This window comes from Excalfactoria chinensis, chromosome 14 (assembly GCF_039878825.1).
Source record: "Excalfactoria chinensis isolate bCotChi1 chromosome 14, bCotChi1.hap2, whole genome shotgun sequence".
Lineage (NCBI taxonomy): Eukaryota > Metazoa > Chordata > Aves > Galliformes > Phasianidae > Excalfactoria > Excalfactoria chinensis.
In genome coordinates this window covers 3902466-3917534 of record NC_092838.1, presented here as the reverse complement: position 1 = coordinate 3917534, position 15069 = coordinate 3902466, and the positions used below count along the sequence as shown (strand labels likewise).

The 15069-nt window shown below is 43.4% G+C and overlaps 1 protein-coding gene across 6 annotated transcripts in view; it reads left to right on the top strand.

Annotated features, from left to right (window-relative positions):
• The first annotated feature begins 25 nt into the window (after positions 1 to 25).
• The window catches only part of LOC140258647 (rho GTPase-activating protein 17-like), a 38714-nt gene continuing 23670 nt past the window's right edge, over positions 26 to 15069 (top strand). For all 6 annotated transcript variants that reach the window (XM_072349117.1, XM_072349121.1, XM_072349123.1 and 3 more), the window contains exon 1: positions 26 to 194. In XM_072349117.1, coding sequence (XP_072205218.1) covers positions 142 to 194 — 53 coding nt within the window. In that variant the 5' untranslated portion in view covers positions 26 to 141. The remainder of the gene's footprint in view (positions 195 to 15069) is intronic.

Below are 15069 nucleotides of genomic sequence, written 5' to 3'. Positions count from 1 at the left end.
TCCGCGTTTCCGGGGAGGGCCGGAAGTGGCGTCACGTTCCGGTGGGCGGGGCTAGGCGGCGGGGCCGCGAGCAGGGAGGAGGCAGCGCGGCGCAGCGCAGGCAGCGGGAGCCCGGCGGGAGGCCGGGGCGCGGCCGCCGCCATGAAGAAGCAATTCAACCGCATGAAGCAGCTGGCCAACCAGACCGTCGGCAGGTGGGCGGCCGGGTACAGTCGCGTTTGTGGGGAGTGAGCTTTGCGGTAACCTCCGGAGGCCTTTTGGGAAGGGAGGCTGCAGTGGGCTCTGAGGGAAGCTGAGAGGGTGAGGGGTCCGGCATCATCGCTAATTAAGAGTAATAATTAGTGCGCTGTACTGCACCGAGCTTCTCTGGGAGCAGGGCAGCCCCCGGCAGGTGCCGATCTGGGCTGTCTGTGCTGGGCGCCCCGTCTGCTTTCGTTCGTGACTTTCGTTTCCTTTGTTGCCTCGTTTGGTTCGGGGTTTTTTTTTCAGCTCCGTCGCTTTTTCACCCTTGAGCGGACGGCGGGGTGCGCGGTCTGTGACCGGAGTAAAGCTTTGGGAGGCGCTGTCTCTTACATCGGGCTGGCTGGGCCTGGGAGGCCTTCAGTCCACGCAGCGCCTGTGGCCGGGGCAGCTGGGGCTGGGCAGCAGCGCTCATAGAGCTCTGCTCATGTGTTTTAATCTCAGAGACTGTTCTGAGCTTTTAATGAGAACTTAATCCGAAGGTTTATGTTTTCAAGTGACCCGTGTTTATACTTGTCTGCGCTCTGTTGCAGTAACACATTAAATACGGCATCTATTTTCTTTGGTGCCTGCTTTATATTTGAGCCAAGTGTGTCAGCTAATAATGGTGAAGCAGTGGACTTTAATAGGCATTTGTTTTGCTATTAAAGAGAGCGTAACTTCTAAACCAGTCTTCTGTGTTCCTTCATTTCCGCTTCATGTAGCTATTCCTGTGTGGATTACTTTTTTTTAATTATTATTTTTTAAGCTATTGGAATGACGAGTTCCTGTTTGTACACATTTGGCTATGACTCCGAATGGAATCTGTGTAATCTCTGTTGCTCTGAGTGGGATGAATGCCTCAGTCTGCTTTGTAGCCTGGGAATGGGGGAAATAAGAATTAACTGAGAGCGGTGTCTTGCCTTGTACGGGCTGGGAGCAGAAGCTCTCCTCTCCTTCAGAACCCTGAGCTGAAGGCAGCTGACACCCCACGCTGTGCGGCTGTGGCTGTCTGTTGTTTCCCTGCCGGTTCTCAGGGTGTGGCTGTAGGATCGCTGCTCTGGTCTGTGCCAGGTGCTGCTGCTCATTATTCTCTGTCCCAGCAGCGAAGTGTCCTGCTTTCATTGTAACACAAAGGGGTACCTATAATTGCTTTCCATTAAAAGTTATTCCTACTGACCCTGACTCATTTGTTGTTATAAGCTTAATGTTAGGAGTTAGTTTGAATTCAATTTAGACTCTATTTCTCTTTTTCCCATTGGCATCTAATCCAAGCGCATTCTTATTAAGTCTATCTTTGCTTATAAAGTGCTTTTTAACCAAATATCTTAAGAGTGTTCCGCTGATGGGATGGATTGTTTACCCCCAAAACATACAAACTTTAATTGAAGTGAGAAGACTCTGAAAAGTGAGGATGATCATAAAGTTGTGACTGGTGTTTTTTGTCTCTTCTGTATGTAAATTATAGCCTGATGTTTGTAAATGCTTTGAGTTGACCGGATTGCTCTTTTTAGGGATTGTTTGCCATGGTCTGATTAGTTCGAGGGGCTTCTTGCTCATTTGTTGCTGACCTGAATATTTGTCTTTCCAAGTTAAAGAAAAATGCTTATGTGGCTGAAATAACTTTCATCTCTGCAAGTCTGCATTAATTCCCATGAAACCCAGGAGACTCTGTTTATGGGTGTGGTCTGGGGATGGGAGGGAAAGAAATATAACTGGAGAGGTTGGTGTTGGGTTTTGCTGGTGTGATCACCTGTTTATATGGGAGCTATAAAATCTGGAAACTTAGTGAGGACTGTCGCGCATCTCAGATTGCTGTCTCTTCTTCCATGTGCGCAGCCAAATACTACTTTTCATCTAAACCTATTTTTCTTTACATTTTTGGCTTATTAGATTGTTCTTATCTAACTTTCAAGATAAAATGTTGTAGAAATGAATCATTTGTATTAGGTGTTCACTTGGATATGAGCAGTACTTGAAGCAGGAGCTGCTTTCAAGGCCTGTCAAAGTACACAATTGAGTGAAGGCTTTAATTTGTTGTGTTAGTCTGCAACAGTGTTGTCTGCAGTTGCTGCTGTGGTTCTTCCCAATGGAGGAAGAAGGAAATGTCTCAGCCCAGTGACACTGAGTCAATAAATTGAGCATAATTAAAGCAAGTACTATGCAAAGAAAAATGTTAACTTACAGCTCTAATGATACTTACATTGAAAACCATTTTGTTTCAAGTGGTATTGTGGTTTAAAACACAGTGGTGAATATTTAACATGCAAGCCTCCTTGCATTGCTCGTACTAGTCAAGAATTCAGAGGTCACCATGGTTTTATTTCATTTCCCAAAGTAAAATCTCTTAGCAGTGACAGGCTTGTAATTGGTTTCACTTGCAGTGCTGTGCTTTCCAGTTTATGACAATGCTGCACTATGTATGTTTGATAAGCACTAAAGGACTTGTGGGAGGTGAGCCTGCAAAATGCTGCTGAATTATGATGACTTGTAATATTAGCAGAGGTAGAAGTATTTCTGGCACTGGGTACCAGAAGCAGGAGGTGAACCACTTCCATTTTGTAACACTGAAAACAACATTGCATTGCTTTTGTTCTGTGGTTTTTACTTATGTATAGTTGAATCAAACCAAACTGTCTTTCAGGTCTACTGGTTTTTTTTTTGTAAGAGAGCTTGATAAAGCTGCAACTCACTAGCAGGGCCAGCTGGTCATGTCCTCTTGCTTGCTCACTTGTGGCACTGCAGGGCCTTGTGCAGAACACCTGCTACTACTTGCCTTATTTGTGGCATCCATCCTTCTATGCCATCCATTGCTTTTGCAGGGCAATCTTTGACTTGGGGGGTTGTGGTGTTGTATTAGAAAGGGGTGTATTCTGCTCCTCTTCTCAGTCATTCTGAGCTTTTGTCCCCAGAGTTGTGGAACAGCTGTATTACAGGGAGTTCAGCAAACTTCAGCTGTGCATCAGTGATGTCTTCACCAGGTGGTTTCTTTCTCCTCAGTGGAGGGATGTTTAACTCTAGAGTAGTCATGGCTTGCTCCATTGAGCTTGTCATATGTATGAGTGGTGCAGTCTTTCTTACGATCAGCTTCTGAAGGCACACGGCTGTACGACAAATACCTGACATGGTATCAAGAAGTAATGCCTCAGTGTGAGGAATGAGTAAGAAGAGATGGTCCAGCAATTCTCTAGAGCAGAGGAATGGCATTTATGGGAAGCCTGTGAGTCTGCATGGGTAGAATTCTATAGTGTTATGAAATGCCTGTAAGAAACTAATTGAAGAGGGGATTATGTGAGTGGAGCGGGATTCTGAGATAATTAGTAGATGCAGTGTTAAATACAGCAGCAATTATCTTGAGGATGTTGCTGCATGCCTTAAACAAGAGAAGTATTCTGTCTACCACTGAGCACTCTATTTCTTTTATTTGACAGATTATCTGTAAATGATGCAGCTGTGCAAGCAAGCATTTCTAATGAGAAGGTTCTAGTTAATGCATAAAGTAAAAAAAAAAACAAAAGGATACAGATTCTGATTTGAAGCTTCTACTTCTCTAACAAAAATAAGTGCTCAGAAATGTTGTCATTAAAGGCTTTTAATGATGCACTAAAAAGCATTTGGACTACTTAGCCATGTAATTCATGAGAAATGAGTCCTCAGAGGTGTTTGTGTCCTGCTGTTTAGTTATAGAAAAACAGGCTGGTAATTAATGATGCTTGATAAGCCATCTAATAATTCTGCACAAGTTTGGCTTCTCTGCCTTTGGGGACACAACCATTAGTGTTCTCATTATTTTTCATCTTTTAGATACAACTGACAGCATACTGTACAGATTAAAAATTATTCCAGACATACTCTGGTCTGGAAAGCTTAGATCTTGATCTCTGATGACTTCTTTAGGCTGCCAGGTGGGTACACTCACCTTTACAAGCAGGGATGCTGCCTGCCTGTCAGGCTGTTGTGCTTCATAAACCAGGATCATCAGTTCTGCCTAATTACAGTCTGGAAGAGGCCACAAACCAAGAGACAAGCTGACTACAGCTTCTTCACTAGTTGTCCACTGTTTGAATACAACATCTTGTATATGGGGAGGTTTTTCCAAGCCCTGTTCACATGACATTGCTATGACTCACCAGGAGCTTTGGCACATACCTTTTAATAGCTCATGCTGTGCATGAAAGGTGCAGTGCTGGACTATATTTAGGAGCTCTTCAGGCCACTCGGCAGTCTGTAAGAGATGGGCTGGGATTGGTGTTATTGTAACAGCGCTAAAGCAGGTTATGTTAAAGTAACATACTGTGTGAATGCGTGTAGTAAGGAGCGGCTCAGATTTAATGTGTGCTTTAGTAATGCTTTGTGGAAAAGCTAGATGGACCAAACTAGTGTTGCCTATTGCGTCTGGTCTCAACTGGTTTTCAGAGTTCTCTGAATTATTACTTAGGAAAGCTTTTATATCCTGCTCACCTGTTGATAGTTCTTTGGATACCAGCTGTTTTTTGAGCACTCAGGATGGTTAAATAAGTTCTGTCATCTCCTGTAATTCTAAAACACCTCGATGAGTATAACATAAACCCTACAGTGCTATTAAAAGTAAATAAGTTATCTTACACATGTTGGAGAGAAACTACTTTGATCTTCTTGCTCTTCCGTGTTGGGGAAGCCATTGTGTATCTGACCCTATATTCTTTTTCACCCTGGCAGCTCTTTAAAAAACAATATGACAAATGGAATTTATCAAATGCTTTTAATTGGTAAACATATTTGAGAAGCTGATAAATGACACTGAAATGTGTCCACGTTCAGGGAGAGAATTGACTTTGTGCTCATTACTGTAGGTTAGTGATTGTCTGAGTACTCAAAAAAAGAAAATCCTGGGTTCAGTGTTTATAGTAGACATGCTAAACATTTCCTGTTTATCTCCAGCTGAACTTTGAGGTCTTTGGAATCAGAAAATTGACTTAGACTTTTCTAGAAGACGATTTAATGTAATGATAGGTTTAAAGAGTCTGATCAGATTGGACTGGGAAAGGTCTGTTGAACGAGTAGACTTCTATAGTTTGTGTAACTGTCAAGGACTGATTGGCATGCAAATGCCAAAGCACTTGTCTACCAATAGCAGAAGGAATGCATTATCTAAACATCTGCATGTCTGAGGAGTCCAGCAGGAAGCCCTGCATTGCATGGGCTGCAGCAGTACTGTGTATCTCTGCGTCCTTTTCTACTTCAACCCCAAAGTGCAAAACTTGGAAATACTGTGTTGTAGAATTTCTCAGCCTGAGAAAGTAGCAAGCAACCAGCCCTTTAGCCTGCTCCTCATCCTAAGCTGTACCAACAAAAGTTTTTTGGTATCTGCGTATTTATCTACTTCCTGCACTCCTTAGGGAGCACTGACACAATGTAGCACATTGTGCAGCTCATTAATCTGCTTTTTTGTAAGTTGTGTAAACTTCCAATTATAGCAAAACCTGCAGCTTCCAAGTTTCCAGTTTGGCTCTGCAAATACAGTGATACAACTTTAAGTGAGTGTTTCTAAGGCAGGTATACATTCAGTTACTTTGTTACCCCTTAGTGGAGGCAGAAAATACCATTCATTCCGTACCACCGTGTCGTTCTGGTTTAATTTTGCTGACTTGGGGATGTCTTCAAGTTTTGTGCCTTCTAGTAGAGAACTTCTCAAGCCTGGTAGAAGAAAAAAAGCATTGCATAATGCAGGAGCAGGTTTGCCTGTTGACTGGTGGGTGGGCACTGGATAAATACTTGAGATTTTTTTGTTGCTACAAAAGAAATGACAGGACTCCGAACTCAGGGATTTGATAATTCTTAGCAGCAATCTCATATGCCTCCAGCTGCATGCTCTCCTCTCATTTAGCTGTGATCGTCATGTTGCTGCTTGCTGAAACAGATCAGAGGACTGATAAAATATTAACAACAAAAGGCAGACAGGTCCCATGGGCTCAGCTGGAGCCAGATCACCTCCAATTGTGCTGTGCTGCCTGAGTGCCCCCCAGGGCAGGGATGCACAGCGAGGCCAAACAGAGCAGTTGCCTGAGGAAAGCATGGTTTTATGTTGCCTTTAAGGGATGAATCAAGTGTAAGCTTTCCAGTGCAGCTATTTCTCTTATTGTTTCATTGGCTTTGGAGGACCAGGCCTGACATGCTGCATTTCTGCTCTGGTGTGTAAACAGCCTGGGGCATCCCTGTGCCCATGAAGAGGGAACCAGAGGAGGGGCTTGTGCTGTTGTCAGGTGTGTGTGAGGAGGAGGTTTTGGTATCTGACATAACAGAATAATGAAGGTAAAAGTTCATGGAATCTGCTCGAGCTCAGTTGTGCATCTGGAACCAAGGCTGCTCTCTGAGCTGACACCTGTGGCACATCATGCAAACAAAATCTCAGATTTAGCCCCTTTGTGGACAATGCCGTGATTCTTTAGTTCTAACTTGATGGTGGCTCTTAGAGCGAATAATTTTTAGATCAGATTATGCCTGGAGCTGAAATCCTAAAATAGTAATGGTTTAAGTTGCTAAAATAGCTAGAAGGGATCTAAGAAGCTGCTTCCACGTGATGTGGTAATGTGATACACTTGGGATTTATGAAAGCAAATGCATTTCTTAGATACTTGTATAGTATTTTTAGGCTCGTTAATATGAACGGATCTGTAACAGGACTGTTCTTCCAATTAGAGATCACTGTATTAGCTAATTATGTAAAGCAAAACACATGAGATCTCTCTAGGTTGTGGTCAAGTAAAAAGGTATCTTGGTGTGTTAGATGCTTCCTAGCACTGTGTGTACTTTCCAGAAAAAGATTTCATGGCTTGGTTAAAGTAATGACTTCAGGAGAACCTCCAGCCCGTTCTGCTGCTTTCCATTCCACATGAATTAGCTGTGCCTGTTTGCCACAGCGCAGCTCTGGTCTAAGCCCATGGGAGCTAAACAGTACAAGCTAAATTGGGTGAGTCGTGGCTGGTGTCCTGCAACATAGAACCAAATAGCTTCACAGCAGTCAACGATGACATACTGAGCGATTTTACCAGATTAATGTGCTTGATTAACTCATTTTCAAAGGCTGCTTGATTGCTGCATGTTCCAGTTTTGAAAGCAAGGCTGAATTTGATCCTCAGTAACATTGTTGTGCTTTTAGCAGCTCTGGATGTCTAGACAAAAAAAAAAAACCTGGAACTTCCAAGTATCCTTTTAATCTGCAATGTTGCTTTGTTGACTTAACTGGAGTATTTTAAGATGTATTCCTTAGGAACCAAATAAATGTAGTCGTTTGGGTTTGTAATCATTATCCCATGGCTGATGAAAGCATGTTAGAATAGTAGTGCATCTAGTGCTTGGACAGTCCTGCTGTCTGAACAGGAAGCTGGTGTTCGTAACTACAAGCCAGCTGGGTGAGGTCACAAGTTCTTCTCCTCAGTGAGGAGGAGCCTTTTTTCCTTGACACAGATTGTTTTCTTGTGTGGTTAATTGCATTGCAAAATGACAGGAACATCCTGGAGTGACTGCAGCAGAATGAATCAAGGAGCCAGGGGGTCTGCTGGACAGAGTGTGCAGAATGTCTGAGTCAGTTATAAGTGAGAAGGATCAATGCAGGAGGAGATTTTTCCCTTCTGTCTTATAGATTGTCCTGCACCAGAAATCACTTGATAAAGATATTTGTGTAATGATGCTCTTTGTGTATTTCTCTTGATGCTTCTGGAGTGAAAATTATTGCAAGGAGACCTGATAACTTCTATAACTGAGCTTTAAAGAAAAGATCAAAGCTGTTGGTGCTGTTGGAGCATGCCACTTGCGGCTGGTACGTTCTTAGTAACAGGGTTAAGGATGTAGAAAAAACATATCAGTTTAGCTAGTGACAGGAGAATTAAGTTAAGAGGCTGGCCCTCTTTTTTTAGAAGGTAAGTTGTTGTAGATGCACTTTTGAATGTTGTAGCTGTTACACAGATTGAGGAAGCACAGCAGCTTACTCAGATGCCAGCTTTGTGGAATGAACCAGTTATCAAGCAGTCCATAGGAAGCATTAATCCAGCTGATTAGAAGTTATTTTCCATATGAACATACTGACGTTCTGTCATTCCTTCATTGCTGCAGAGAAAAGAAACTTGCAAGCTAAGCTGTTGCAGAGCTGTTTCAGTTGAACATTGAGCTGGTTTGTCTCCTGTAAGCTGATTTTGGATGCAGATTAAGTGTTCTGAACTCATGATGGTTTTTTGTTTGTTTGCTTGTTTTTGTTTTTTGTAGGAATGGAGCATAAGGATAAAGTAATCCTGGTTTTGTAGTGGGAGGTCTGAGTGTGTGTGTGTTAAGTGTTAATAAATCTTTACTGGGCTCTTAGAGGCTCGTGTTTCCTTCTTGGAAACCCAGAAACCTAGCGATGGTTACCTTTCAGTTTCAGGACAGAACAGCAAAAGCTGTGGTGTGCAGCACATGTAATGCGCTGGGTGTAATGGTGCACTACTGTGTGTTATCCGCATTAGTATGGCCTTGTATATACTGCGTCTAGGCAACATGCAAACACTTGTACATCCAGTGTTGTAAAACCCTGTAATTGGATGAGCAGTCTTGATTGCAGGCTAATCTTCGGAGCCTCGGCTCAGTTAGTGGCTGGTTTGCTGCTTGGTGAAACACAATAAAGGGTTCAGCTGTTAATTGTTAATCAGAAAATCAGTGCAAAGGTTTCACTGTGAGATGCTGAGCATTGAGCAGCGCATCCTCCGTGGCTGTCCTGTTGGTCTGTTGTTGTGTCTCGGGTCGCAGAATTCCCCTTGTTTTACTGTTGTTTCAAAGTTTCTAATTCCTTTTCACATTGTTACTTTCTATTCCTACTTCACTCTTCTGCATTTTCTTTATTTCCTTGTTTTGCCTTTTGTGTTAATTCAGTTTGGTTCCTTTTCAGAGGCTTTCACTTGCCAGCTCTTCAAATCACTGCACTTAAAATAGACCTGTCTGGACAGGGTGTTAAATTAAGAACAGTGTTACCTTTGAAATGCTCATTTTAAATTCTTTTAATTTTTTTTAACACTTATGCAATGTAATATGTATCTGGAATGCCCTGCTAAAGTCCCAAAACCCAAACGTATGCAAAAGAAAAGACAGAATTTTTCAGTGGTTCATTGCATTTTGTTACGGTAAGATAAATGTGCAATACAGGGATGAGGCTGTCTGTGCTGAAAGTATTTTGTATTTGTAGAAGGTAGTATTGCTTCTTATCTCTTCTAATGATTGACAGTGCAGAATTTCAGGTTAAATAAATAAAAGAACACAAATTTGAAATGCTTTGACCATGTGGGCTGTCCACTTATTCTGTAGCAGTCTGAATGCAAAGGAATGCTGGCTGAAAGTCCACGATACGTCCAAATTGCTTTTTCTCTTTACTTTTGAAGGGGTTCTCCAGACAGCAGGTCATCTGGAAAGGGTCCAGATCCTTGTCTGAAATGAAAAGCTGCCAAACCCACATGTAGGAAATCACTGAGCTGTTCATTAACGTTGCCCACCAGCTTTGTTTGCTGAGGTGCAGCAATGGCTTGGCAGCAATGCCCTCCTGTCTGTTTGTTCCCAGCCCTGTGCTTGCAGCTGTGACCACGATGGTGAAGTTGGTTTGGCTGAGAAACATCTTTTCTCCCAAGCGGGTCATTTTTCAGCTGGATCTGTCCCATGGTGGTGCTGGATGGGGGAAGAACAGCAGCCTGAGGGCACAGTTCCTGGTGGTGCCCACTAACTGCCCCTCACTCTTGGGGCAGAGCTGATCCCAGGCTGCGTTTTCACAGCACTTAAGCTGAGTTTAAGCTGCTCCTTGCAAAGGGGACAAACTTCACCTCTGCTTGCCCAGCCTGAGCTGGTGCCACTCCCCTGCCCTTTGCCTGGGGGGAGCAGCTGCAGAGGGTGAGCTGTGTGGGATGTGGCCCTGACCGTCACATCAGCGTGGAACTGCTGGCTTGGGATGGAGGAGTGGCTGGATGAGTGGATGGAGGACCAGGGCGTGGGATGGGGCTGCTTTAGGAAGTCCTCAGGAAGGAGGAACACTGCAGGGAAGCACTTGAGGCAGCAGTCCAACTATCACCCTTATCTCAGTGTAATTTCCTGGTGATTGCGGCTGGCAGAAGCCCAGACTGCTGCAAGAGCAGAGCAAGCAGCTCAGACTGCAAGAGATGAGACTACAGGCTGCTGCTGTGATGCCTCCTACGTGGGGTTGTTCTAACTGGGCCGAGTTCCTGGGGGTGCTGTAGGCACTACTGGAGCATGGTGGGAACGCTTGTCGTGGCAGCAGCTATGTCCATGTCAGTGTATGATCACTGTATTATCATCATATCGGACTTGGTGATCTCAGAGATTGTTCCCAACCTTAATGATTCTGTGATTAATTAGTTTGCTTATTGCCCGACTATTTTCTATATCAATGTGTCTATATAATCCATCTAATGTTAGGTAAAATTATTGTGTAGGAGAAAAGATTGCTTGCATGGATGGAAAAAAAAACAAAAAACAACACTCTTTTAAATGTAGATATTGTGCAGTTAAATATATAATATTTTAATAAATATTAATAAGAGTGATCTATGCAATTTTAGCAACTCGTTAATAACCTGACATGTTTGGGAAGTTCTTCAGTACTGTTAAAGGGAAAAAAGAAAGGCATAGAAAATACACTGGGGCTTGACCAGGCCAGAAAATTATACTGCTATATCCTAACTTCGTGTTGGTTTCAGATTTGTTTTGATTTCCTTTTGCTGCTTATTTCTGACCACTCAACACAGGAGATTTTACTTGGGAACAAACACATGACTGCTGCTTGATTTCACCCTGGCTGGATTTAAGCACTTAGAATTTTAATCCCTCGCCACAGCACTTTGAGAAAGTATTTATATGACGGTGTTTTCAGAACAAAATGCAAATCAAATGCACTTTTGGAAGAGAAACCATGTTGCTGTTATGGCCTAATGTGTATTGGGGTTCTTCTTGCTTGCTTTTTTGGAAGTAGGAATACAGGAAGAGCTCGAGTTAAAGCTTTGTAACAGTACAAAACAGTAGAGTTGGAATAAATATTCAATTCACAGGGGCAGTAACAATGAGAAGTACTTAATTGTAAAGGTTTATTTGCAACCAGATGTTTAAAAACTATCAGGCTTGTCTAAGACTGCTCACTGAATTGCGACTTTCTCCATTAGGACAAAGTTGCTTTAAATCTTGTTCTGTATTTAAACTACAATTGGAATCTTGTCATCTAGAAACCTCAGCTATGTTTGTCTCTAATTTGTAAGAGCTGCAGCTCAATCATTTTACTAGATTTGTCATATAAATAAACTATTTTTTCTTGAATGGCAGTATATGTAGTTTAATTCCTGACTTCTAATATTAAACAACTTCTTTTGCAGGAAGGGGGTTGGAGAGTAGTGCAAGCCTCTCTGCTGGTGCTTTGCCTCCTAGAATGGCCCTGAAATAGGATCTGTCTCGAGCTGCGGCTGTTCTCAATAGCTAAATTTACTGCCTTGCCTGGAGAGGAGCCCTGAATCCATTTCAGTGAGCAAGGGATCTCAGACCCAGTAATGTGAACAGGCTGTCATGAGCTTCCCTGCTGCCATGGAGGCAGTCTGCTTTGTTTCCAAGATGATTATCTTCGTAAAGCGTGGTCTGCCTTTAATTTGAGCAGAAAGGCTTCGTTCTTCAAAACTGGCTGGCTGAGATTATAGAAGAGGTCAGGGTTGTGGCCTCTAGATTGAGTGATCAAAGCCTGATGGAGAAACTCAGTAGGGAAAATGAAGGAAGGCAGAGGAGCGGAAAGAGTCATCTGTTCATTGAGGGTGAAGTTGTAGTTATGTAGACACAAGGCTTCTGGAGATACAGATCATGATTAATGAAGTGTTTTGGTGCCTAGAAGGTGATGCTGTGTTTGTTAAAGCACTCCTAAATGGTTAGAAGCACTAAACCTGCAGTAACCACATGGGTTAAAATTGGTGACCTGAGTATTGCTGAAGTATGAAAATTGAATCTGCCCAAGGACCTCCCCTAGGAAGTCACTTTATGGGTTATCTCCTCTCAAACAGGAACCGTAGAGTGATTTCTCCTACTTCCAGTGATGCATCCATGGCCTCCAGATTTACAATAAAAGCAGTTCTAATATTTTTGCATAAGTTTATATTGTTAATTTGGGTGAAAAGTGGGGGCAGTAGACAAACTTGGACGTCTGGTTTGTGGCTGGTTGTTAGAGGTGATCACTAAATTCTAAGTAAATGCTGAAAGGTTGTAATTCCCTGACTGCAGTTCTGAAAAGATGTTAAAGCGGGTTGAAAAATAACTGCAGAGTACTGATATTTACCTTGTGCTGTCCTGGTGTCTTCTGGAAAGAACTCAGCTGCAATGAGGATTCCAAATTGTTACCCTGCTCCCAGAGTGGCAGCTGGCTTTGCCATGAAGGGGAGTCCAACGGGATTAACCTGGAGCTTGTATAACACAAGGTTGGCTTCTGTGGTGAGGCGAGGACATGGCCAAGTGTTTTGTCTCTGGCTTGTCCTCAAAATGCAACGCAGGTGAAAGCAAACTCCTATAGTACATCCAGAAAGCAGAACGCTGCCAAAGAAAGCAAAATAAATCCTGTATTAAAAAGTGGTTTTGAAAAGTGGCATTTGATATACGCATTTATGAAGTCTGCAGTTGTAGAAGTTTTGCTTTTCAGGCACAGAAATTTCCTTTAACACATGGGTGTTAAAGAGCTCAGCTTATGAGAAGTGTACGGAAATGCAGACTGTCAGTAGAACACAGGAAATGGGAGAGTGGTGTTAGAACCTGCATTACAACCTGCATTGCTTGAAATCCTGTTCCGATAGTGAGGTTCTGTGGGAGTGACTGCTGTAAATTAGGGTCAGAGCCAGGTCTGGGGCCTCCCTGCATCCCCCTGCCCACTTGAGACTTCAAACCCAAGCTGAACTTGAGCAAGCTGCTGCTGCTCTATTTCACATTTGGATGCTGATTGAAGCAGTCACTTTAAGTGCTGATAAATGGCACTTGGGTGTGGATTCCCAGCATAGGGCTGTTTTCCTGTGTCCTTATTGGAAGGGAGCCACCCAGTGCCCTTGGTCTTGTTCAGTTCTTTCCCCCTAATGGAAGTTTACTTTCCACACTGAAGTGACTTGACATGTATAATAATGAGACTACATGAATTTGGGTTATATTTATAGTTAATACTGATTGAAAAATCAGTCTGTCTCTGGAATTCAATACAATGTTGAACTGACCTGTTAGCCACGAAACCTTGAGTTCCATTTTCTGTGAGGCCTGACTTAGCAGTAAAAAAGCAAATCTTTTAGAAGGGAAATTGTCACCTAATTCAGGACTCCTTGTTTTGGAGCAGAGCTGCTGATTCCTTCATTTTTCCTGGCAACAAGTCCTGCTATTGTGCTTTGGGAAGTAGGCAGGATGTGCTGCAAAGCGTTAACTTGCCAGTGAGTGCTAATCTGGTTACTCTGGGTAACAAACAAAAACTGTAAGGAAAATCAAGCAGCAAGAAGGAGAGCTTGAATTCCACCTCGCGTTCCAGGTAGGTATCTCCTAATTTCCAGTGAAGGCTTTGAGTGCCCCATGCAGCCTTGCCCTCCCTGGCATTGCCTCCGCCAGCTCTTGTGCTGTGTGAGTCAGGGTTTCTGTTTCCACTCCAACACTTGCACTGAGTCACTCGTTCTGTAGTGGATGCCCAGGGTTTATGGCCCCGCGTGGCAGGATTGCTCTTGTTCCTTCCTTGTTTGCCTGTCAAGAGTGTAAATTTCCACTGGTTTTGTAGCTTTGACTGATCAGGAGATGTTCCCTGGTCAGTGCTGGTGCTGCAGTAGTGACAGGACTCTGCTGTGCAGCCAGTGAGATGTTAAATATTGTTCATATTCAGCTTCAGTGTTTTAACTCTTCAACTCTGCTAATTTTATACCTGCAAAAGAAGATTTTTATTTTTTCCCAACCCCACCATGAAAGATAAGCATTTTTATCTCAGGAATTCTCATCCACTGTTTCCAGATGCACCAGCCAGAGATCCTCCCTGCTGCTACTGGGGCTGGGGTGAGCAGTGCCTGGCACCTGGCCCTTCCAGCAGCACTGCACTGTGCCCAGGGGCCTGTCAGAGAGATGGGAGTGACCGAAATGCACACTGCTATAAAACACTTACAGGAGAGGAGGGCTGAGAACACATGCAGTAAACCTGTAAAACAACACAGCAAGTGGAGGTATTTTAGTACCTAGGAAAAAAAGTTACAGCCTTTCCTCTCTCAAACCTCTTGGTGGTTGTTTTTCCCTTGGAGTGGGTTAAGGCAGTGTGGTCTTGCCATGCCACTTCCATAGTGAAAATGGTGCTAGCAACCGCAATGTGACATATTTTGGGTTAAAAGCACCGCTTGCTGCCCTCAGTAAATAAAAGAGATCAGTACTTACCTGCTTTGTGGGCTATGGAGGTGGTTATAGCTGCAACCATGCAATTGTTGAGTTTTGCTTTTGGAGTCAGTGTTTTAACTGAAAACCCTGGGGGCTGTTGCTGAAGCAGGATGCAGTCACAAGGTTGTATTTTCTTCCTGATGGCAGTGGTCACTGAGAAACAGTGTTATTTGGTGGCTCTATCCTTGGCTTTAATAATAAAGGTGGAATGTGGGCCTGCAGGAAGGGTGAGGTCTTCCCTCTGTGGTTCCAAACCTGACATAATCAGCAGCTTCCCTAAACAGACACTGGCCTGGGGAATGGGAGCAGCAGCCCACCATGCTCTGGATTTTCTAGATATTTTGATAAGCAGCCATGTGTGCAGAGAGGGCTGGCACCTGGTAACTGCAGTAGTATAAGGAAGGGATCTGAGGAACATAAAAGGTGGGTTAATATTAGGAG